Below are 25098 nucleotides of genomic sequence, written 5' to 3'. Positions count from 1 at the left end.
GTTATTTAGCCGGCGCGGGCCGGGCCACGGCCTCCCGGGAGCCATGTACCGGCGCTGCTACGTCTTCCAGGCCAGCCAGGAGCGCTACGAGTGCGCAGAGCCTGAGGGTCCGGCCGAGCCCCGAGTGGCTGCGCCGGGCTTGGAGGCGCTTCGTGCGTTGGGTGAGCACGTGGCAGGCCACATCCAGCGGGCCCCCGCCCTCCAGCAGCGCCACGCCGGCCTGCGGCGGCAGCTCGACGCCTTCCAGCGCCTGGGCGAGCTGGCCGGGCCCGAGGACGCCCTCGCCCGCCACATCGGGGCCAACCTGCAGCGTGTCCGGGATCTGTAGGCCGAGCGCACGCAGCTGGAGAGCCAGGCGGCCGTGGCGCAGCGCGCGCTTGACAGTTCCGCAGCAAGTAAGCGGCGCCAGGGGGGGAAATGAGGCCCGCACGGGAGGCCCGCGCGCGGGATGGGGAGCGCGGTGCAGTCCAGGGGCGGAGGGCGGGCGACAGAGGACCTCTTCCTGCCGAGGGACCTGCAGGTGCAGTGTTCTAAAGGCAGCCCGACTTCCAGTTTGATGGCACCTCCCGCTTTACAGGAAATTTCGTGTGTTAGAATTTAAGCATAATGTACAGTAAAACACACAGATTTTAAGTGCATAGTTCAAGTTTTGACGACTGTGCTTACTCTGAGCCCAAACCAAAATAAGCGAGATTGGTTTCACAGCCCCAGAGTTGCTTCCTCTGTGTTCCCAATCCATCCTCTTCCTCAAACCAGAGGCGCCCAGTTGTGATTGCTGCCACCAGGTTTTACTTTTGTCTGTTCTAGAATTTCAGAATATGTACTTCTTATAGGACTGGTTTCTTTCACTCAGCATTATCTTTCCAACTTACCTTTCATACAGATAAATATTGTATGTTGACCATATTCCTCCCTGAACCCCTATATCTCCCTTTCTTCATCCCCCCCATTTGTCTCCTTTCCCCCTAGACAATTTTACCTCTACTTTCATTTTATAAATACATATATGATTTTATGTGACTATATAAAAATCTAGGAACCACAAATGAGACAAAACATATAATTGCTTTCTGAAACTGGTTTAATTGGCTTAATATGCTTATTTCTAGCTGCATCCATTTTTCTACAAACGGTATTCTTTATGGTTGAAAAAATTCATGTGTATGCATAACATTTTCTTTATCCATTTCTCTGTTGTTGGATCCTTAGGTTGGTGTCCAACAAAAAGCTGCCCGACCTTTTGTGAATAGAGTTGCAGTAAACATTGACACAGTGCCATGTTTTTGAGATGTCCAAATGGGAGGTAATTTTCATAGCCTTATCCCTACTACATCATTTTCCAGAGAGACTATCATAATGTGAACACATTTGGGGTAAGGCCACTCAGCTAGTGAATGTTGTGCTGGACATGGAGTTCAGGTCCTCACATGCAAAGTCTGACGTCATGGTGTAATGGGTGACATCTAGGAATTAAGTTTCAATGTGTTATCTCTAAGGTCTCGATACTCAAAGTGTAGTCTGTGGCCCCGCTGCACCATCATCATCATCATCATCATCATCATCACCATCACTACCATCACCATCATCACCACCACTACCACCACCATCATTAACAGGGAACTTTGCTGGAATGTAGCCTCCTGGGCCTCTTACAGCTCCTGTGTCAGAACCTGTGTTTTAGTAGAGATCCCCGGTGATAACTGTTTAAGAAGTTTAAGAGGTTTTCCCTGGATCTGGGCATGTTGGCACACACTGTTAATCCCAGCAGTCAGGAGACAGAGGCAGGTAGATCTCTGTGAGTTCAAGGCCAGCCTGGCCTACATAGTAAGCTCTAGGCCAGCTAGGGCTACAGGGAGATCCTGTCTCAGAAAAATAAATAAATAAATAAAGTCCTCCCCTCCCCTATTTTGGTGATGGTGGTAAAATGCATATAATGTGAAAACACTGTCTTAACCATTTGAAGTACACAGTGTAATGCAGCTCAGATACCCAGGGAGGCTTGATAGACTGTCAGGATGTCCTGGATCCCCAGACGGCTGTAATTGTGCATCTGGTTGTTATGTACCATTACTTGGATGGACAGGCATCACTTCCATGACCATTCACTGAGGAACACCATGTTTAGTTTTCCTGGTCTTTTCCTGATTTCACTTGGTTTTGAGTTGGATGGTCATCATGGAGAAGTTCTTCAAGTTCTGTTTGATTTAAAAATCTTACTAACTCATTCTCCACCATTTCCCTCATGAAGTTTTTGATATTTTGCCTGAAATAGTGGAATTTGAAAAGTCATTATAGCACATCCTCATTCATGGGTGCACACACACACACACACACACACACACACACACATCCAAAGATTGTTTTTACATTCCTGAGGTGAGCTGGTGACTAGCCAAAGCCTGGTGAGAGTCGTGCAGGAAGGGGAGCGTGAGCAGTGTGGCTCACACCATGTTAGGCATATTCTCCACCTGGAACTTGGATAATTTCAGTCAAGTCTTTTTAGCATATCAAAGACTAAGTAAAACAGCAAGTAAAAAAAAGAACCATAAAAACAAATAAAAGCACCCAAATTCAGTGATGAATACAATAAATTATCCAAATTGCTGAAAACAAAAATAATCTCTATAAGCAATCAGATAATGGGAACCAAAGTATGTTTTAACTTTATGAACTCACTTATATGAATATGTGAATTCTTATCATTAATTCTGTAAAATGAAATCACTTCTTTTTAAATATATCTATGTGGGTCTTTATAGCATGAAAATTACCCATGAGATTTTGCTATTGTGTTCATTATCAAACATGCTGTAAAGCTGCAGAAACTCTTAGATGTTTCTAGCAGGAAAAAAACAGTGAGAAAATGAGATTTTGTTAATTTATTTTCAATGATAATTACCCATTTAAAACATAATTTTTGGCTCCACTAGAGCCACACAAAAAGAAATGACTACATGTGCCATCTTGGTGTGAAATGTAAAACTTGTTGAGAGATGTTTAACTTTCAGCTGAGCTGCTCAGACTACCTTGGAACTGGCTTGTGTGCATACAGGCGTGTCAGTTGCCCTTACCTGTGATCAGACCTTCTAATTCTGAGAATACAGCCCTTTTATGGCTGTAAGTACTTGACTTGAACTTGTGGGTATGCATAGGACACAGAAAGTTCTGTTTTATGGAAAGAGCTCAATGTTAATTAGGATTGTTTTCTGTGGCAAGTGACATAAACACCATAGTGACATTAGCTTACTTCATACCCACTGGGATTGCTAGCAGCATAAAGGCAAAGGACAACAATGTTTGCAAGGATGTGGAGAAACTGGAATCCTGTACACTACTGGGCTCCACTGATAGAAGTGTGAAGTGGTACTCTGGGGAACAGTGTGGCAGTTTCTCAAAAAGCTAAAAAGCAAGGTGCAGCAATTCCACTTCCATTCAGAATACTCAAAGGCTGACTCTGGAAAAGACAGAGCAGCAGCATTATCCATAATAGCTAAAATGTGTAAGTATTTGAGTGTCTATGGACAGATGTATGACTAAGCAAAATGTGGCATATTCATAGACTAGATTCCAGCCTTAAAAAAGGAAGGAAATTCAGATACATGCTATAACATGGACGGACCTTGAGGATACCATTCTTGAGTTAAATAAGCCAGGCACAAGAAAGAAAATAATGTCTAATTCTACTTACATGAGGTAATTAGAATAGTCAGATTCATAGGGACAAAGTAGAATGCTAGTTCTTAAGGGCTGGGGAGAGGGCAGATGTGGAGTTAGTATTTAATGGGTATAGAGTTTCATTTTTGCAAGATGAAAGAGTTCTAGAGATGGATGGTAGGGATTGATGTACAACACTGAACTGTGCCCTTAAATCTAGGGCTGGAGAGATGGTTTAGAGCTTACAAGTGTGGTTAACAGGGTACCGCTCTTGCAGAGGGACCCAAGTTGCATTCTCAGGACCCATGTTGGGCACTTCACAACTGATTGTAACTCTAGCTCCCACGGAATCTGACACTCTCTTCTGGCCTCCACAAGCACTGCACTTATGTGCACAACCTTCGCCCCCCCCACACCTGCTTTTACACACAAACATAAAAATAAAATCCTTTAAAAAATGGTAAACCCTATGTATGTGTATTTTACCATCTAAACCATGTAACATTGGCCTATCCAAGATGGTCATTTTTCTCTCCTGAATAAAGTCTAGGTGTGCAGTTTTATGGGCGGGTCCCACGCACCACGTTGCTGCTTGGGTCCCTGGCTCTCCGCAGCTACCAGATGCTGGCGACTCAGCGGTTGCTGCGCTTCCAGGCGAGTTGCGTTCCAAGCTACCGGGCACTCCCTCTAGGTTCGCGATCCGCCGGCCGCCGGATCACGAGGGGAGGTGCAAGAACGGCGAAAGCAGGATCTCCGTGAGTGAATGTTTACGAAGGGACAGCCCCCTCCGGGGAGATTGAATAAGAGACTGGTACAGCTCAGCTCCTGATACAGCTCCTTTATTCAGTGATTCAGCTCAGCTCCAGATCTTAGTGATTTAGCTCCAATTTATTAGGGGGAAACCAGGATATTTATAGTAGCAAAAGCCTTAGTTGATAGGTGCTTTGTAGGATGCCCCATTTACATGTGGTGGTGGGCTTCTGCCAGGCTGTCAGACAGTGCCTGATTATCACACAGGAAAACCTGGCAGTTTCTGAGCCAGAGGACATGTATATGTGACGGCTACTTCAAAGGTGAGTCAGGAAGAGAGTAGGAGGCACCCTGCTGAGAAAAGGAGACTGCTACCTTAGACAGCAGGGGTCCCCAACACAGTTTAGTGCAGCACTCTACAGCACTTGAAATTGTGAAGGTTCTGCATGGACTTCGAGTTGGCAACATCCCCATTCCAGGCTGTAGGAAGATGATGGATGTTGACTTACCATTGCTTACCTATCTTACTTGGAAGCCCCCTCTGACCTATGCTTTCATCCTACTGGTCAGGACTCAGTCACATGACCATATCTGGGTACAAGGGAGGCTGGGAAGTGTAGTTTCCTTTCTAGGCAGTGTGGTGCCCTTCAAATGTAAAAGGCTGGAACTTCTGAAAGTAGGTAAGAATGCATATTGACTCTGAAGAGATTACCCAAATTGCCAATGGGGAATAGGGATGCAGACTGCTCTGGCTTCTTCCATGCTGAACAGGGACGCAGGGTGAGGCAATTGGAGTACCCCTTCAGTGGGTCTATCTAAAAGACTCCCAAATTGTATAACTCTTGTCTCTAAGGGGAAAAGAAAGTCCTTGAATTGTGAATAGGAGATGTGAAGGAGAAGTAAAGGCAAGAGTAATTCGCATTACAAGTTCTAGCCAGAGAATTATAAAAAAAAGTCAGAACAGGGCAATTTTCAAATGTTCATATGAATCCATTGGAATTTCTTGACAAGGGCGTCCAAAAGCATCCCTCTGTTGCCTATAGTTGTTAAATTACATGGCAGAGCAATTTTACACCACAATGTTCTTTAAATGTCAAATAAGCATGAGAGAAAATTCCTAGAAATGTAAAATCCAAGTGTTGTTAATGTTTTATATGAGTTCACTTCAGTTAGGGAAAACTCACTCTCAAACCTCTAAGAATATAAACAACAGGAAAGGATCAAGCTGTCCCAGTTCCCAAAAGCAACAGTGTTTGTGAGCTTTTTCCTGGGGAGACCTGAGCAAATGTCTACTCATCCGAGACAGGAAACTAATGACGCAAAATAGTAATTCTACCAAAGTCCAATTAAGTGAGCCAAGGATTTTACAGAGGTTAATTCCACAAGTATGGACAAGCACAGATAGCTGCATCACCAAAAATCCCATCCAGTCTAAGTGATGACTCAGGGAAGCTGCAATCTGAGATCTCTGCCTAACTTGCAGGCAGCTTGGTTACTTGGGGAGTTTCTTCTTTTCACAATTGTTTACTGCTCCTATAACCTTATGGAGTGGCCTTTGGAATCTTGTAAATTTGAACATTCCAGAACTTGTGTTTGCTTCTTGAGTCTCCTGCCACCCTTTCAGAGGGACTGTGTCAATTCCTCAGCAGTACTCCACTCCTTCCTCTGACTCTTACATTTTCTCGTAATGCTTTTAGATCCTTGTGGGCAAACGGTGTAGATACAAATGTCCTCTATGGCTAACATTAGGCCACTGTGCCAGAGCAATACTCACGTTTTCTCAGAATCTTCATCATTGGTTCTGAGTATTTTTGTATACTATCCATTGTGAAAGGAAGTTTCCTTCCATGAAGAATCGCAGCTGACAATAGAAGTGAGATGTTAGACATGAACTGAAAGGTGAAGAAGGGAATTGGAGAAGCACATCACATCCACCTAACAAACAATAGCAGTTTCTTCCCCACTGCGGCCTATGACCTCTCCATCCACAAGTTTTGTTCCTGTCTTATAATACCAGACACAAATTTTCTCTTGTGGACTGGACTCTGAATCCAACCTGAAACCTGTTTGTTGGACTCAAACAGTAGTTGTGCCACTGTTGAACCAGGGGGCATATGCTGCCTGTCTGTTGGCACCGGCCACATAGGGTTTATGGCTGAGCAGGACTGTTGGTGACAATTCTCCCTCAGCAGTCTGCATTGCACCTGGCACCATGCAAGCCACCTAGTATGGAGGAAGCTTCCACCTTATTCCAGCATCAGTTCTCCATGTCCTGCAACCCAAACATGTGATGTCTTTAGCAATAGTGGCTTACTATCTAGTTTTGTATGAACCCAATGGTAGTGGCAATAGCCTTCATGGTTTGTGGGACAGATACTGATCCAAGTACTGGTGTTAAATGCCTGTGCCAACACACCTGGGTAGTAATAACCCATTAAAACAACCTACCCCTAATAGGTTTCTGAGGTAGGACTGATTGCAACTGATTGCCTTTAGTCGAGGTCTGTGCATCAGTGTGTGTGAAATGAGTAGCCTTGTCATGGTCAATTACGTAATACTGAGTTGGGTAAAAGCCTTGTTGGTGGCTTTGCCTATTCCTCGCTTGCCTGGAAATGCTTGTAAGAGGCCTGTGACAGTGTCCACACTTAAGAGGGTATATTTGCACCTGTCACTGATTGGCATAAATAATGTATGGTGTGTTTGCTGGTACTTAAGGGACAAATTTGCTTACATATGTGTCCTGTCAAAACATAGAGTCAGGCTTTGATTGTGAACTGGCAAAACATGTGTTTGGCACCTAAATAAAAATGTCTGAAGAAAAATAAAGAATGCATATTGATGGCTGGTTACAGGGAGTGAGGGAGGGCGCCATTGGCAAGGGCCCTTCTCTCTTCAGGTTCCCTCCCTCTATCATGATAACTTCTGGGCTGTCTGCCGTCTGGATGACTATCATTTTATACAAGTTTGGAAAGAAATTGAGGTTGGAGAGAAAAATAACCTGCTCCCAGTGTCAGGTAGGTGAAATATTAATTGTGGGTGTTTTGAACTGGGGCTTCCTTGCTCTGTCTAGGTGATGTGATCACCAAAGCACAGGTGTTGATGTCACACTCCATTCTGAATCTTGACTTCCCCTTCTCTTAGTTTAGAAGCCAAGCAAGTAGCTTATTTGGGAGGGACCACAGGGAGCACTGTCAGGGAGTAAGAAGGGTGACAGGAGGAGAACTCAGCCAGCACCAAGTGTATTATCAAGCAAGTTAAAATCACAGCAGCTGGGGCCCAGCCTGCTGGGTGTAGCATAGCCTCACTATCTTAGGATATTTGTCTGCCAAATGGCCTTTGTAAGAGAATGAGGGCTGCTCCCAGGGGAGCTGAGTCTCTGGCTCACTCAGCCTGATCCATCCTCTAGTCTGGAGGAGGACTTTGCAAGGCAAGATGGATGCTACAAAAATAGGGATATGGTATTGCAACTGCTGGTGAAGGAACTGGGCAAGTTTCTTTCTTTCTTTTTTTTAGAAACTGCTTTTCTAATTCTTTGTGTGTGAGTGTGTATGTGTCTGTGTAGGTGGGTAGGTGATGTATGTTTATTTGATGTAAGCAGACACGTGTGAGGGTGCATCCCTGTGCATGTGCACAAATGTCAGAGGAGGTCAGCAGGTGTCACTCTCCTACTTACTCCTTTGAGGCAGGGTCTCTCCCTGAACCCAGAGCTCACCTTTTTGGGCCAGGCTGATAGCCAGCAAGATCCAATGATTCTCCTGTCTCTGCCCTCCACAGTGTTAGGGCTTTATGCATGCACAAACCATGCTTGATCTGTCATGTGGGTGCAGGGACCTGAACCCAGGTCCTAGTGGCTGTGCAGCGAGTGCTCTTAATCATTGAGCCATTTCCTCAGCTCCTCGGAAAGTTTCTTAACTTTACTTTCCTCATCTTCCCTCCAGAGGCAGTAATGACCGTTCTCTTTGGTTGTGAGGATGAATGACAATCCAGAAATGATGACATGTTGGAAATGTGAATGAATACAGTAGTATAGGAAATCCACACAGGGTCAGATAATGGCATTTGTTCTAGACTGAGTAGGGCAGCCTTCCTATCTCTATGCTGTGGTTGTCCTTAGGTTACAGCTAAGCCAAGATACAATTCCTCATCCTCAGGGTGCTGGGTGGGAGGCAGCTTAGGTGGTTGGAGGCCCCAGGGTGAAGGACTTTTGCTCCCTTTACCTTTTCTGGTTACCCACACCTTCCTCATGCTCCATGGTGTGAGAAGGATTGACAAGCAGTGGCAAGGAAATGCAGAACGAGCCATTACTTTAAAATTAAAACCAACTTCTTTTTTATATTTTTTTATTTTCATTTTATGTGTATGAATGCATTGCCTGCATGTAAGTAGGTGCATCTGTGTTGTGCAATGTTTGCGGAGGTCAGAAGAGGGCATTGAATCCCCTGGAACTGGAGTTACAGATGGTAGTTAGCTGCCATGTGGGTGCTGAGAATTGAACCCGGGTTCTTTGCAAGAGCAGTCAGAGCTCTTAACCACTGAGCCATCTCTCCAGTCCTAAAGTCAACTTCTTAATGAAGAGGGTGCAGCATTATCTGACACTGAACCTCATTCACGTTGGTGGAGTGATCTCATGTGAATTATAGAATCTGCCTAACTTTTGTCTATGTGTTGCATTTGCAGATATGAAAATGAGTGTGAATGTCAACTGGTGTTAAAAGAGATGCTTGAACGTCTTAACAGGGTGAGTGAAATACATTCTTGGGTTTAAGTATCTTTCTTATAGTATTGAGCTAAAATGCCAGGAGCAATTATTCCCTGTAACTTGTTTTCCCATTATTTTAACTCATCTGTTTCTTACTGCCATTCTCCTCCTTGACTTCTTAATCTTAACCAAGTCTTTGTAAATGAACTGACATATAAATGTACCTTATACCACATGATATGTGGTCTCAATGAAAGAAACATAGACAATGAAGTTCATCTATTATGCTATGTATATTAGTCTGATTTCCATTAATGTAATGAAATACTTGAGACTGGGTAACATGTTAAGAAAAGTAGGTTATTGACCTTACAGTTTTGGAGCTAGCAAGTCCAAACATCATGGCACTGGATCTGGTGAAGAGAGCCCCTGGCTCAGTTACCTTATGGTGAAGTGCATCACTGTGGGAGCATGTGAGGTAGAAAGCCATAGTTGGGGGAGGGGCCGGTAAGGACTTTCCATTATACCCTACACTTTGAAGGGTAAAAATTTTTTTATGTGTCAGTATATGTTGCCTGCATGTATGTAAGTACACCCATGTTGTACAGTGCCCATGGAGGCCAGAAGAGGGCATTGGATCCCCTGGAACTGGAGTTACAGACGATCATGTGAGTGCTGAACTCAGGCCCTCTGGAAAAGTAGCCAGTACTCTTAACCGCTGGGTCATCTCTCCAGCCCCATGTTACCTCTTAACATCTCTGCACTGGGGACTAAGCTCCCACTACATAAACTATAATGCTAGGCTCTTGGAATGTGCCAGCATTACAGTTACTGCTACTCTTTTATTATCTAGATAGACTGATCACAAATAACTTCCTGAAGCAACTTGCTTAAACTGGTGGTTATTAGTGCAAGCTGAGACTTCTGTTCTGTTGGCTAAGAGTTCTTCAAGAAGAGACTCAGAGACAGGAAGAAGAAATGTTCATTTCCCGTGAAGCTCCCTTTTCTTAGAGCATGAAGAAGAGCCTCATGGGAGGTGCCAGGGAACCGTCCTGTGGGGGCTGTATGGAGCGATTCCTTGCAAAGGGGCAGTTTCCATCTTCTGATCCTTCATCATCAGTTTTTTTCTGCCATAGCCAGGAGAGCTCTGCTCCAAGTAGCAGAATAATTCTGGACAAAAAGAGTTGGACAGAAGCAGGGTGGTAAATACTTTGAGCATTGTCTCTGCTCATGCCTGAGCTCAAATGTTGGGATGGAAGGAGTCATCAAGATGATGTAGTTGAAGGGTGGCTGTTTAGGGCACGTGGGCTGCCAGCACCTCAAATCTCCCATGCATATAACCTTATCCTAGTTGCTGATAATACACTAGACTCTTCCCTGCTGAGCTCAGATAGACTTTAGAATTCTCCTCCTCATATAATCGGCAAGCATTTCAGACTTTCCGGGTTACTCAAGGTATTTTCCATTTCCTACCTTTGCCAATCTCTGTTGTCAAGGTGTTGATAAAATCAGGGCTAAAACCTTGAGACGCTGTCAATATTACCTGCCTCTGGTGCCCCCTCTCTGTGTGAGCATCTAATGTGTTGTCTAAACTGTGACATGGGGAAATGGTGCCATTGATAATTATGCAGGTCAGTGGTTAGAATCCAGTTCTTTCCCAGGTCAAAGGGATCACATGTGAGCCTGTTATTCATAAACAGAAAGATGGCAGTGAGGGCATGCTTCAGGAGAGCCTCTAGGATACAGGCTCTGGGTTGGCCAGAATAGTGAAGGCCCTATGCCTTTGTAGTAGAGCTTCGAGTTTCTTTCTATTAACATCCAAGAGCACCCAGCTGTTCTGCTAACACCTTTAACTCATCCCATTTTTGGTTTTGGTTGCAATTCAAGTTTTCCAAGTGAGGCCAAGGCTTTCAAGGATACAGACACTTAGCACCGGCTTTCACTTAGGAGGATAGAAATGGCATGGACCCTCTGGAGCTGGAGGTACAGGTGATTGTAAACCCTCGATATATGTCCTAGAAACTGAACTTGAATCCTCTGAAAGAACAGCAAGTGCTCTTAACTGGTGAGCCATCTGTCCAGCCCCCATAGTTATGACCTTTTCTGATTACTTTTTATTTATAACATATGACATATAAAAAGATCATTTCAAGTAAGCCTAAGCAAAAGTGGGTCAATCTAAAGGAAAACTCAGGGTGAATATTAATAGTACAGGTGGTAGAACTTGGAAGGAAGTCATGAACCCAACATGCAAACATGGGACTTGGGAGGTCCTTGAACCAGCTGTGGGAGCCCCAAAACAGTCTTTGGTTATTGATGCAGCAGGTTTTGCTCCCAGAAACAACCCAGTCTAGGCCCTTCTTTCTGCCAGTGAAAACTCACTGAACCCTACATCCCACTCATGGTAGGTGTAGACTGGAATGTGTATTCATGACTCATTCTATACTTCCTAAGGCCAGTCAGTCAGAGAAATGGAGTCTCTCAAAAGCCATACACAAAGCCAGAGTGCTATAAATTAAAGATGGCCTCTCAGCTCGATAGTGGACTCTTACCTACATTTCCTGGGACACTCCAGCTGTCAGTAGGCATGCAGGATACACTGAAGTCCTCTGGCATTCTTGCTGTGGGAATGAGCATGACTCACATGAGGCACAGACCAAAAGCCCTAGGCATGTACACCCCAGGAAGTGAACCTTAGCTACCGAAGGTCAGGAGTGAGTGGGTAAGTCTCAGAGTAGAGAGGTGTACAAGTCACCAGGGTCCCCAACAGGACTGAACGGAGCCTCAGTGTTCATAATGGCCCTGTCTGCTCATATGGCCCTGCTCCCTTCTCTGGATCCCTTCCCCTTCTCTGTTCCCATCCAGACAAACACCCAGTCTTTGTCTTGGTGTCTAGCTCTGGAGACCTCAAACTGAGATCGTCCCTTGTGGAGCTGGCTAGTGAGCATTTGTTGTTCTCTGTCTGTGGACACCATCAGCTGAGAAGGAAGGTGCTGGAAGAGTGGAATTATCTTTTTGATTGGTCGCATAAGTGATTAATTTTTTTTCATTACATTCATTTATTTATTTGGTGTGTATGTACATTTGTGTGATCACACAGGTGCCACCGTGCATGGTCAGAGCACAACTTGTGGGAGTCAGTTCTCTCCTTCTACCATGTGGGTCCTGGGGTTTGAACTCATGTCATCAGTCTTGGCAGCAAGTACTTTAACCTGATGAGCCATCTTGCTGACCCAGATCACCGATTTGGTCCACAAATCTGTGGATGTCTGCTTCGTTGGCACTTAATCTCAGGGCCATTTCCTGTGGAGTCACCTACAGGAGGGATTCACCCTTCGGTGTGGCTATGGGAACCCTTGGCTCAGTCTTTGATGCTGCTCTCACACACCCACCATGCATATTCTTACTCCTTAGGTGATGAGACTTCCAGAATAGAACTTCCTGGTTGTAACAGCAGATAAGCCAAAGCTACCCGTTATGCTACCCATTATGATGTGAAATAAAATCCTCACCATAACAATTGATATGGCCAGAGATGTTCACATCCTCAGCCTTTTGATGGCACAAGAACCTCAGATGGCTTTTAGACAGCCAGGTTTGTCCAACTCTAGAATCCATTGTCACCACAGTTGTACACTGTAGATGACTGGCCGCCAGTAATGCCCACGTCTGCTTATCAGCTAAGGCGGCTGAAAGGATTGGATTCTAAGGCTTCCTCTCCTTTTTAAGAGTTTTAAAGTGATGTGGCTTTTAGCCGCATGGTTCATTTAAAAACAATTTAAAATATTTAAAGACTGACCAACATGCACGCAATTTGTGTGTCTCTGAAGTAGTCTGTGGAAAAGCCAAGAGGTCCTGAGGTTTGAGGCAGAAAAGATGGAAGGAAAATCCCCCACCTCAGGGCTACCAGCCTCTATAAGCCCAAGAATTCGTTAGAGGCTGGAAAGGAACTCCAGAGAAGAGGAGCCTGGGAAGGGAGATTTGCGAGGAGGCTGCGACTGAAAGGCAGAGGAAGAGCAAGGAGAATGCAGAGGGAGGCTGCGGAGTTGGGGGACAAAGCAGAGGAGAGGGGAGGACCTCAGACTGACCCAGAGCCTCCTCCAGGCAGGTGGAAAGAGCTACATGCAACAGTTAAACATTTACTTTGTTTCTATTTTTAAAATATGCATGTCTTGCCTGCATGTATGTAAGTGCACCCATGCGTGCAATGCCTAGGGAGGCCATAAGGGGGCATTAGATCTCCTATAGCTGGGGCTATGGACAGTTGTTAGCTGCCATGTGGGTGCTGAGAACTGAACCCAGATCCTCTGCAAGAGCAGCCAGTGCTGCTTAACCACCGAGCTACCTCTCCAGTCCCTACATGCAACATTTTTCAAAATTATTTTTATATTCAGGACTGAAAGAAAAGTGTTTTTAAGTCAAATCCTAGCTAACCAGTAGTTTTTTTGAACTCGAATCCCTATTCTTTAGCAGCTGGGTTTTGATTGCATTTCTATGAACAAGTTGTCAAGAATGATTGCCAAGGGTGCATTTAGCTCTAATTATCTCTCTGGCTCTTTTCTAAAAAGTGGCTGTAAAGGCTGGGATGAAACTTAGAGTAGTAAGATGGTTTCCTAGCATGTGCAAAATCCTGAGTATCAGCCTCAGCACAGTGGGGTGGGCCTGTAAATATCCTAAACTATGTGGACTAGTGGTTCTGGAACTTGGGTGTACATCCTCATCACCTGGAAGGGGTGTTAGTATCACAGGGAATATTAGCATTTCTAGCTAGTTCTCAGGTCGTGAGGGCTGTTTATAAACTGCTGTTCTAATCTAGAGCACACACACTATCAGGGTTGCATTATTTTATCAAATTAGAATGTTCACAGAGACTGTCAATTCAAACAAGACTAGATGCTTCTGTTGCTGCGGCTTTGGGAAATTCAGCTGACAGCATCCCAGGCATAATGAAAACACAACTGTCTACACATTTCTGAGTTCTAGCACAAACAAAAGAAAACACTTCCAAAACAAAGTTTCATTGTATCAGCAACTGCACAGTCCCACAGCACCCACTCACCTTTGAGGGTATCCAGGACAGTTTATCAGGTGATCATCTTACAAACAAGATGTGTGCTAGCAGAAGCATCTGGTTGGCCCATTTTAAAGACAAATATTGTCTTTTTATTATCTCCGTAGGTGGGTTTAAGTAAAGTTTTGGTTGATGTGTGGAAGGATAGCAGGTGTCTTGTAGGATGGTCTCTCATCTCGCCATCCAAGAAGAGCCCATGGCAGCCTCCGCTCCTGCTATCATCCATTAGTTTCCACTAGTAGATCAACCTGGCGATCAGCCTGGACTGAGACCCCTGCAAAGGTACACTTTAGACTTTGAACTGCGCTTGGCAGAACCTGAAGTTCCATGGAGTTAGTTGAAGGGCCCCTGGGGGAAGACAGTGCCTGACAGATGGGCTATCTATGGCTCTCTATGCTCTGCAAGAACAGGATCTCAGGCATCTTATGGGGAGAGTGTATGTTTAGCATATATAAGGCCCTAGATTCCATTCCCATGCCCATCCCAAGGCGTAAAAACAAACTAAGCTTCCCTGCTTTGATCCTGTACATGGTGTGCTTTGCTTGAAATAAGGTACCAGTGGGTTAAATGTTAGAGGGCCAGTGACCCTCAATATCCCTTCCATTTATGAAATTCTGAATGTTTGATCTCTTTCTTAACAATAACACAGGGATGTTTGGTATCCTATTTGAGTTCTTCACCGCCAATAACTGTGTATCCATCATAGATTTGCTTTTGGTAAACATGAAGATGATTGAGAATTCTCCACCCACCCCATCTTTACAGGCTTAAGAGGGACATAGGAAGGTAGAAAACATCTGAGAAATTGATTCCATGTCTTTATCTGACACTCCTTCATATCTGTTCCAGATTTAGCCATGCCTCTGTGAGGGGATGTTCTCAGTTACAGGGTAGTGAGCCACTCCACAGCAAACCATGACTCCTGATGGAGGTGGGGATGCATGCAGAGTAGCTCACGAGCTTTCCAGTGTTGCAGGTACGCAGGCTGGGAAGCCCACTAGAGGCAGATCCTACCACAGACTCAGAATTTCCATATTCTGTGGTCAGCATCGTACAATCAGGAATCTTCCTACATCCATGGACTTTTAATTTTATTTATTTATCTTAATTATATATATATAATTAACACTCATTATAAATATAATATATATAATATATGCATTATATATGTATATATATGTTTTGCTTGCATGTGTATAATTGTACTTGTGCATGCCAGAAGAGGCAGTCAGATTCCCTGGAACTGGACAACTGTTAGTTACCATGTGGGTGTTGGGAACTGAACCCAGGTTCTCTGCAAGAGCAGCCATTGCTTAGAATATACTCCAAAGACTTTACTGGAATCTAAGCACTACCAGACCAGTAGGGAGAGTCTCAACATATCCTGGCCATCCATTTATCCTGGCTAATTTAACTCTCTTCCCCCAAGTGTGGACAGTGTCTCTTCAGTACTTTAGCCAAACCACAAACCCACCATTACCACTGAGAAGCAGTTGCTAGCATTCATCATGCCTTTTCGCAAGTTGTTAAGAAGTCTGTATAAATCCATTTAGCTATGCTTCAGGTATTGACAGGTGCACCTGGCAGAGGTGTCTTGGGGAGTGCTGATGTCTAATGAACCCCAGTAATGCTTGCCTGAAATAGCACACTGAGCGTGATGAGGTATTGAAGCCAATTCCAGACATCACAGCATAATCTTTAAAAATGATATATATATATACATATATATTTATTATATGTGTATGGTGCGGGGTAGGACTGGGGGGGAATGCATGCCATGGTACACGTGTGGAAGTCAGAGAACAACTTTGTGGAGTTAGTTCTTTCCTTCCACCTTTGTGCAGGTTTTGGCCTTGAAACTGAAGTTACTGATGGAAAGATATAGAACAAATATGTTATTTAAAAATTTAAGATTAGTTGGTACGTAAATATGCACCAACTCTTGGCTTTTTCTAGATCAAATTTTTCAACCTCAGCACTGTGTATATTTTAGACTCTAATATTCTTTGCTGTGTGAGTGTGTGGTAAGGAGGGGAGGGGATGCTGTTTGCATATTGTAGGATACTGAGCAGCCTCTCCGGCCTTTATCATGCAAGTATTGACAGTTATAAAGTGTTCCTAGACATTGTCAAATGTCTTCTGGGGTGCAGAATCACTGCCTGATGAGAACTATTGTTCTAGACCAGAACCAATAAGCACCCTAACGCTTTGTAGCATCTAGGGTGGCGAGCTGGCTCTGTGGGTAGAAGCTGTGCATGCCTGATGACCTGAGCTGGACCCCCAGAAACCCCAGTGGAAGTAGAGAATATTCCTGAAAGTCATCCTGTGACCTCCACATACACCACTGTATACACCCACCTGCATTCATACACAACACACACACACACACACATACACACACACACACTCACACATACACACGAAAATAAAAAAGAATGCAGCATTTCAGACCACCCCCAGACCTGTTGAATAAGAATCTTTGTTTTAGTAAGGCCCCAGGTGGTCTCCATGTCCACACACTGGTCAACATTACAATGAAGTGCTCATGTGACCCTGCTGTGGCTTTTGTCATTGCAGGAAGCTGATGAAGCCTTATTGCATAATCTGCACCTTCAGTTGGAAGTTCAGTTTCTGCAGGCCTACATCAGTGTGGCCAAGGACAGGTACAAAAAGGTAACCATGACATGTGTGAAGCCCTTTCCTATAGAAAACCCAGTTTGGGTTTGGCCAGACAAGAGACAGCTAGAGTGAGCCATGTGTGGTTGTATTCCCTGTACCATGTCAGGCTGGGCCAGGCACTGGACAACACCTACCCAGCCTGAGGTGATTAGAGGGGTAGAGCATGTGAGGATACCTTGGCGATAGTGATGCTGGCGTCTAGTGTCTGTTCTGTACAGTGACATTTATACCATGGTTTAGACAGAATGCCAGGGGCAGTTTCAAAGCAGCTCAAAGCACTGGAAGGCTATTTAGAACAATAATGAGAAGAATATCTTGGAATGGGCTGCTTCCAATCATTATCTGTTGGATCCCAACAACTGCCTGATGGGGTAGCTCTCAGGTCAGTCCCTATGAGAGGAGCCAGAAATGTGTCACTGTGATGTTAGTGGAGGGGTGGGGATAGAGAGAGGGAGGGGAGCATCCCTCCACAGCGTTGGTCTCACTTGGAGGCCAGAGGCTGGTCTTTTGCAGTCCTGTGATAGGCAGGCATAGACCTGGGGGCCATGTAGCTTTCTGACAAGGTGACCATCGGTTGGTCAAGGCAATTGTTCCCTGTAGAGTTCTCTGTAGAGTGTTATCAGTCATTGCTCATAGCTGGGGATAGGTGCACTGAGTGGTAATGATCACCAGGCCTCTTTAATAAAAGGATTCCAATTTTTAAAAAGATATTTATTTATTACTTTTATTTTACGTGTATGAGTGTATTGCCTGTGTGTTTGTAAGTGCATTCATGTTGTGCAATGCCTGTTGGAGGTCAGAAGAGGGCGTCAGATCCCCTGGAACTGGAGTTATGGACAGTTGTTAGCCACTGTATGGGTGCTGGGAATTGAACCCAGGTCCTCTGCAAGAGCAGTCCGTGCTCTTAACTGCTGAGCCATCTCTCCAGCTCCAAAGGCTTCCCATTTTAGGAGACTTCAGAAGTTTGCCTGAGACCACACAAGTGTATTCAGTAAGTGATTAGGCCAGAAGTGACTGACCAAAGCCACCCTTTCTCAGAAACTCTGCCCTGTGCTGTCAGAGTCCTTTGTGACATCCAGGCCTCATTTCTTCCTTTTTCCTCCCATGCTTCTGTCATCCAGGGCTCTATGAAGCCAGTGGCAATGTGTGAAGGTGACCACAGAGAAATGGCAGGATAAACCGAGCCTCAGTTTACTCATCTGCTCTGTTCTCATGAAGATTAAATGAGGTGTGGAGTGCTTGCTCTGTGGTGGCCCATCACTGGCCATGCTCCTCTTTCCACCCCCATTGTCACAACTGTGAGACAATGTGTCATAATGCTCATTCCTTACCTAGGATGCAAGGGAAGGATTCAGGCTGCTCAACCTATAATGACAATGCTGTTCCTTCACAACAGAATCATCTGGAAATTCAGACCTACATCAGTATCCTGCAGCAGATCATTCAGACTGCCCCTCAAGTGCCTATAGTTCCCGGTGGGATGAGGGAGGTAAGAATCGAAGCTGTGGCTGCAGGAAAAGCAAACCAGTCCTGGGGTAGGCCATACTTCGAGCCATGCTCACTGCCTGTGGACCTAGTTGGTGTTACCAGAGGCCCAGGGACAAGCACTGGGTCAGATTTCTGGAGCCATAGTAAACTCTTCTGAGCTGTGTGCACATTTGAGGTTTGTTCTTAAGCTCTTTGTTCAAACTGTAAATGCTGATATGCAGATTTCAGAGCACATAAACTGTGCTCCTATCATGTCAGGTATTTTCTCTTAGGAACTATGGGCTAGTCTCTCTTGTATACTTTATAAGCAACTGGAAAACTGGATTTCAAAACTATGTGCTGTGTCAGTCTCTTTTCTGTTAATAACACAATATAAGAATGGACAGGTTATAAAGAAGAGAGGATTATTTTGACTCATGGTTCTTGAGGTCCAGGGTCAAGAGTCTACATTTGCATCTAGTGAATTCTGCTCTTGCTGGAAGTGTCCTGAAGTGGTGCAGGGTACCACAAGGTGAGGGACAGGCAGTGTGTGTGTGTGTGTGTGTGTGTGTGCGTGCACACCATTTGATTTCTTCACATAGAACTGGCAGTATTCAGTCAAGGAAGCTGGACCCTGATGGCCTTATTTTATCCTGATCACTTCCTAATGGTCCATATAGTCTGACTAAACCTCCCACTTTTTTTTTTTTTTTTTTTAAAAGACAGAGCCTTGCTCTCTATCCCAGGCTGGTCTAGAACTTGTAATCTTTCTGCCCCAGCCTCCTGAGAGCTGGGATTATAAGAACGAACCTGTTACCTTCTATCTTCTTAATCTTTCACAAAAGGCACTGTTAAAGTCCAGCATGGATGCTCAGAGGGGACATGCCCTGTTCCAGCAGTACTTGGCCCTTGCTGCATTCCTCCAGTCACGAATAAGTGCTGGCTTTACATTTTTGCCAACACTTGCTAGCTCAACCTTTGATTTTGTTTTTGCTTCTCTGCTAGGTATGTTGTGAATCTGGTTGTGGTTTTAATTTGTATCTCCCTGTGACTAATGAAGTTAAACATTGTATGTGCTTATTTACCACCTATAGAGCTTTTATATATATATATATGCATATATATCTGTATAATGTTCCCCTTGTTGCCCATTCTTAAAGTTGGCTTGTGTCTAAGCCTGTTTGTGTTGCTATAATACAATACCATAGACTAATTTATAAAGAACAGAAATTAATTTCTCACAGTCTGGAATCCTGGAAGTCCAAGATCAACGCACTAGCTTTTGATAAGGGCCATTTCATAAGCCGGACATCTTACATGATAGAAAGTGGAAAGGGAATGAGAGGGTCAAAGAAGCTCCTTGTCCTCACATGTCAGAAGAGCAGAAGAGGGAGAAGCCACTCCCAAGACCTCTTTCATAGAGCTGCGAGTCCATTCATGAGGCCAAAACTAGGTCCCAGCTCCCAGCTCTGCTGTGTTAGGCATTGATTTGGGAGAACACATCCAAACTTAGCAGCCTGTTTGTTTTCTTATCCTCCTTAGAAATTTGGTCATAAAATTGCACTGAGAGACTCTAAAGACACTTAGTGGATACATTTGCAAGGCCCAGCTCTGCTTATGATGAGAGAGAGAGAGAGAGAGAGAGAGAGAGAGAGAGAGAGAAATTGTTGAAGCCATATTGTAAAACCTGGAGATTCAGATGTGAAACCCTGTTCCCATTCTAAAGCTCCCATTTCCTTTTTCAGTTAGCTCTGCATCTGCTTGGCAGGTTAGTGGCATTTTTGTTTTCTAATGTGGTTCATGGAATTTTATGTTGTATAATATGATACATATAAACATAGACAAAGGATGCAAATTAAAATTAAAATATTGGCCGGGTGTGCAGTGGTTGAGTGTGTGCTTTGCATGTTCAAAGCCCTGGTACCAAAAAAAAAAAAAAAATATCACCATGTCCCTTCTCCGGTGGTTAGAGTAGGCCGGCATAGAGTTTGGTGGATTGGTAAGAGTCTGGTGGGAGTTTTTGTTTGCTTGTCTGTTTTGTTTTTAAAGGATGACCCAAGACAGTGATTCTCAACCCTGGTGACACTTGGAATTTCCTAAAAATGTGCTTAAACCATGTCCCAAGGCAGTGGATGGATTTCCTTAGAGTAAGACCCTTCTTGGGGACAGGCAGAATCAAGGGGGCTGCAGAGCCAGTGGGATGGGGCTGCTGGTTGCTTGAGGGTTTTCATTTTAACAATTAAAAAAAAATCAAGGTTAAAAGAATCTTACCTTCCCTCACTCCCATGACATGACCAGTATACTCATAAACTCACAACAGCTTCAAGGTTACCTGTATAGGCCCTGCACGAGACTGGACCCTTTAATAGTCAGTCATGGATAGCAGAGGGGCTCATGGTATGTGTGTGTATGTGTGTGTGTGTGTGTGTGTGTGTGTTTCCGTGTCCCTGGTCTCTCCAGCCAGAGCTATTGGAAGTTGATGGCTGCTGGGGGAGGGGAGTTACTGTTTTCAGTGGTATAGCCACTGGTGAATCGCCCTTGCTCCAGTGGATGGCTCCACACCCGTGCTTATGCTAGGTAGCCTGGACAGACTCAGGTCACAAAACTAAAACAAAAATGAAACAAAACCGAAAAGGTAAGAAAGTGGAAGGAGACTTGCTGGGAGGAGGAGAAATTTGGGAGAGATGAGAGGATGTGGGGGTGAGTGTGACCAGAAAGTATTATATGCATGTATCAAATCATTGTAGAATAAATTAATTTTAAAATACTTTATTGTTATTTTTATTGTATGTGTATGAGTGTTTGTGTATCAGGGCATGTGATGGTTTGAATGAAAATGTCCCCCCTAGGCTCCAAGTATTTAGACATTTTGTCCCCAGATGATGGCGCTGTTTTGGGAGGTTTTAGAAGGTGTGGCTATCCTGGAGGAAGCACGTCACTGGGGGTGGGCTTAGTGAGTTTTTAAGCCTTGCAGGATCTCCAGCCACTCTCTTGTTTCCTGTGCCTGCTGGAAGATGTAGAACTTAGCTTCCAAAGCTCCTCTTCCCCAGCCACCTCTGCCACCATGCCTCCCTGCCAAGACAGAATGTAATTCCCCTGGAACCATAATCTCAAATAAATTCTTCCTTCTTTAAATTGCTTGAGTCAGTGTTTCTATCACAGCAACAGAACTAATACAGTGCACCTGTGTCATGCAGTGCCCTCAGAGGTCAGCAGACGGTGTTGGATTCCCCTGGAACTGGAGTTACAGACAGTTGTTAGCTGTCATGTACCCACTCGAGTGATTTTTAAAATGCCTCTGAACACATTTTTAAACTCTGCTGAGAGTATCAAGAGACGAGAAAGCTACTTTTTTGGGCTTTTGTGTGGATAGTCTTACCCAAATTACCTACCAATTGCCATTTTAGGCTCCTGCTCTCCTTAATTGTTGCCATCCAGGCTGCCCAAAGTCCTGAAATAACTTTTCTAGAACCTTAATTTTGTCTGTCAGAGATTCCTTTGCCGTGATCTTATTTTTATTTTTCGAACATACCTTTCCCCTCTAATTCAAGGTGTCTTAACAATGTGAGCACACTTTTCCATCATATCTGTATCTTTGTAACACAATCCTGAGTTCTAAGAATAAGTGGTTGATCAGACTTATTTTGACACCTTTGGATGGGCAATCACTTGGAAGCTTGGAGAAACGCAGAAACATCCGGCCTGACTTCAGACCCATTGACCAGTCATCTGTATTTTAGTAAGACCCCCTGGGGTCTCGTGCACATGAAATATGGAGAGATATGGATTCAGAACACATCCTATTCATCCTGAATCTTAGCTTAACAATTCCACAAACTGGTTAGTCATTCACTTTCAGGTTTGTTTCATTGACTCTTGCTCTTGTCCTAGAAACTGCGGAGGTCACCTTTGTACAAATGGGTGTTTGAATGTGAAATGACCCTTATGGGTTTATATGTTTGAACACATGGTCTCCAGTTGGTGGCTTTATTTTGGGAGGTTAAGGAACCTTTTGGAGATGAGACCTAGCAGGAGGAGTGGGTCACAGGAGGGAGGCCTCTATGGGTTTGTCTGTGGTCATTTGACTGGGTTGTGTTGGGCCTCTGGTAGTGCAGTATATCATGGCAGGAGTGTGTGGAGGAGGAGGCCTCCTTACTTTGTAGCATCTGCAAGTAAAAGGAGAGGAAGGAGCCTGGGCCCCAGTATCTCCTTCAAGGGTGCAATGCCAGCCACCTAACTTCTTCCCACTAGGGCTACTTCCTAAATGTTCCACCACTTTCTATAGCCCCATTGGCTGGTGGCCAAGCACTCAACACATGAGCCTTGGGAACGCTTGAGATCCATGCTATATATAGCAGCTCCTTGTGAGGTATTTGTGAGCAGGGGCTGCTTTCCACATGTGGCTTGAACATGAGGAGCAACTGATGTAGACTTGGGTTTTGACTTCATATGACGTTGAGGCAGTGCAATCTGTGTTGAAGGCAGGGCTCCTGAGACTTTGTGAATCAGTGTGGGCATCTTTTTGAATAGAAGGTAGACAGGTGGGTCAGGAGAGGGGTGCCTGCTTGGCTGAACATGGACAGGTTGGAAGCGGGTTTCCTTCTGGACTATCCCATTGTTCGTCCATAGGACAGTATAGTAGCCTTACCAGGGTCCTGATTCCTGTTCACCTTTTGGGTGACGACTCTTGTCTGGTGCTGTACATAGCTGATGACTCAGAGCTCAAACTGATTTTCATCTTCAGATGCAGAATCCACAGCCAAATGAGCATCTGCATTCTGGTTTTCTTTTCACAGGAGGGAAAATGGAGGCTTTGAAAGTCAAATGCCTCGCTAGCCAATCTGTGACATAAACAGGTGTATGTTTGGGACTCCCGATCCTTAGCATCTGAACTTTACTCTTGAGTGGTTGATGGTTCAGATAATGACTACTACGGGCCTGTCTGAGACAGCTCGGGCTGCTGTAGAACAAGGTTCTGGAGACTCACAGTTTATTGCTCACTGTTCTGGAGACTGAAGGTCCAAGATCAAGGTGTCAGCAGAGTTGGCATCTGCTGCCAACTCTGACAGGCAGCCATCTTCTCACTGTGTGCCCATGTTGTGGTGGTGGATACGTAGATGAGCTCCCTGGTGGTGCTTCCTTTTATCACAGGGGCACTCATTCCTAATGGCCCCACTTTCATGACCTCTTCTGACCCTAATCACCTCCCAAAGGTCCCTACCCTCTAATATCGTGGGGGGAGTAGGGCTTCAGCACATGAATTTGAGGGGTACAAAGGAGGAATCCCACCCTCTCCCTGTTCCTTTCCTCTTTGTGTGAGTCTGAGTCTGTCCTTCTGCAGGAGAAGCTGGTGATAGAACGAGAAGTTGCTGCCCTGCAGTCAGCTGGAGGAGGGCCAGGAGATGCTCAACCACCTGCAGGCACAGAAAGCTGAACTGCAGGCCCAGGTATGTGCTGTACCAGTGTCAGGATCTTCCACATGTTTTATTGAAATGGCACATACATGCACAGGTATCCACTTCTGTGAACTGTCAGAGACTCAACACACCTGTGTGCCCAGCAGAATAGTGTTCTGAGCAGGAGACCAAGTGCCTTGCTTTGGCCTGGTCTGAGGTTTGCCAGGATGTATGACTTTTAGTGCGTAGCTTAGAAGAGTCATGGCCAAATGGAGACTGATACATGCCAACACTCAGCCTAATGGTGGTTCTCCTACCTCCATCCAGGTATACCCTCCCCCACCAAGGGCAATAGCCCCATTTCTTAACCGATTCGCTTTGCACAGATTCCAGGTTCTCATTCCACGCACACCCAGATCTGGGCTTCCTCTTCCTCCTGTCATGACGGCCTGTCTTCGGAACTGGTGATGATCCTGGAAGTAGTGGTCGTGCCAGTGTTTGTTCTAGTTAGCTATCTGTTACTGTCAGGCTTACATCTCTGCTTCCGTTTTAGCTGTGGCCTGCGTGGCTCATCCCCTCAATTCCTTTGTGCATGTGTTCTTGTTTCCATGCAGATGGGGAATGTGGGGTTTAAATGCCATACTCACTACAGCTGTGTAGCCACATTTCCCAAACCAAAACATCAATTGACATTCAGTAGGCAAGTATGCCTTAGGAACAAGAGCAAAACAATCTACAATTCAGACCCTAGAACAGGACAGCTGGAGGTGAGCCTTTCCTCTGCTAGAACCCACGGCATCAGAAAAAACGTAAAGCCTTGCCTAGGTGCCCATTGCATGAGTATTCAGTGCCCTCCATATCTGTCCAGGGTCTCAGACCTCCTTCCCACCCCTGCCGCACACCTCACAAAGCCTTCACTATGCAGCAGCCCAGGGCAGTGGTTGTCCCCTAGCTGAGAGCACAGTGGGAAGTTGAGTCTTGTCCTCAGCCCTCATCTTCTCAGGACACAGCCATGGCTCGGGGACTAGTGTCTTCAGCTTTGTGACTGTGGTTGCTTCAGGACCTGAAAGGATAGAAGGAGAGAGACAGAGAAACAGGGAGAGAGAGGGAAGGAGAAAGAAAAAGAGGGAGAAATGTATAAATGCGTAGGGGACGTGTGTGGTGTGTGTGTATATGTGGAATATGTATATGGTATGTGTGGTGTATGTAGTGTACATAGTGTTTGGTGTGGGTAATAGATGTGTTGTGTATGTGAGGGATGTGTTTGGTCTGTAGCATGTATAGTCTATATATACATGGCGTTTGTGTGCATAATGGTATATAATGTGAGGAGTATGTGTGGTATGTTTATGTAGCCTGGGTATGAAGTCTGTGAGATTATA

The 25098-nt window shown here is 44.9% G+C and overlaps 1 protein-coding gene across 1 annotated transcript in view; it reads left to right on the top strand.

Moving 5' to 3' along the window:
- Nucleotides 1–43: 43 nt before the first annotated feature.
- Nucleotides 44–25098, top strand: part of Bfsp1 (beaded filament structural protein 1) — a 43560-nt gene continuing 18505 nt past the window's right edge. Inside the window, 7 exon segments of the mRNA XM_008850281.1 lie at nucleotides 44–395; nucleotides 3009–3117; nucleotides 9082–9142; nucleotides 16752–16847; nucleotides 18250–18342; nucleotides 23662–23699; nucleotides 23701–23767. Of these exon segments, the coding sequence (XP_008848503.1) occupies nucleotides 44–395; nucleotides 3009–3117; nucleotides 9082–9142; nucleotides 16752–16847; nucleotides 18250–18342; nucleotides 23662–23699; nucleotides 23701–23767 (816 nt within the window).

Source organism: Nannospalax galili, unplaced genomic scaffold, assembly GCF_000622305.1.
Source record: "Nannospalax galili isolate Female #2095 unplaced genomic scaffold, S.galili_v1.0 scaffold245, whole genome shotgun sequence".
Classification (NCBI taxonomy): domain Eukaryota; kingdom Metazoa; phylum Chordata; class Mammalia; order Rodentia; family Spalacidae; genus Nannospalax; species Nannospalax galili.
Note: the sequence above shows the minus strand (reverse complement) of the source record. Positions and strands in the feature narration are given on the sequence as shown.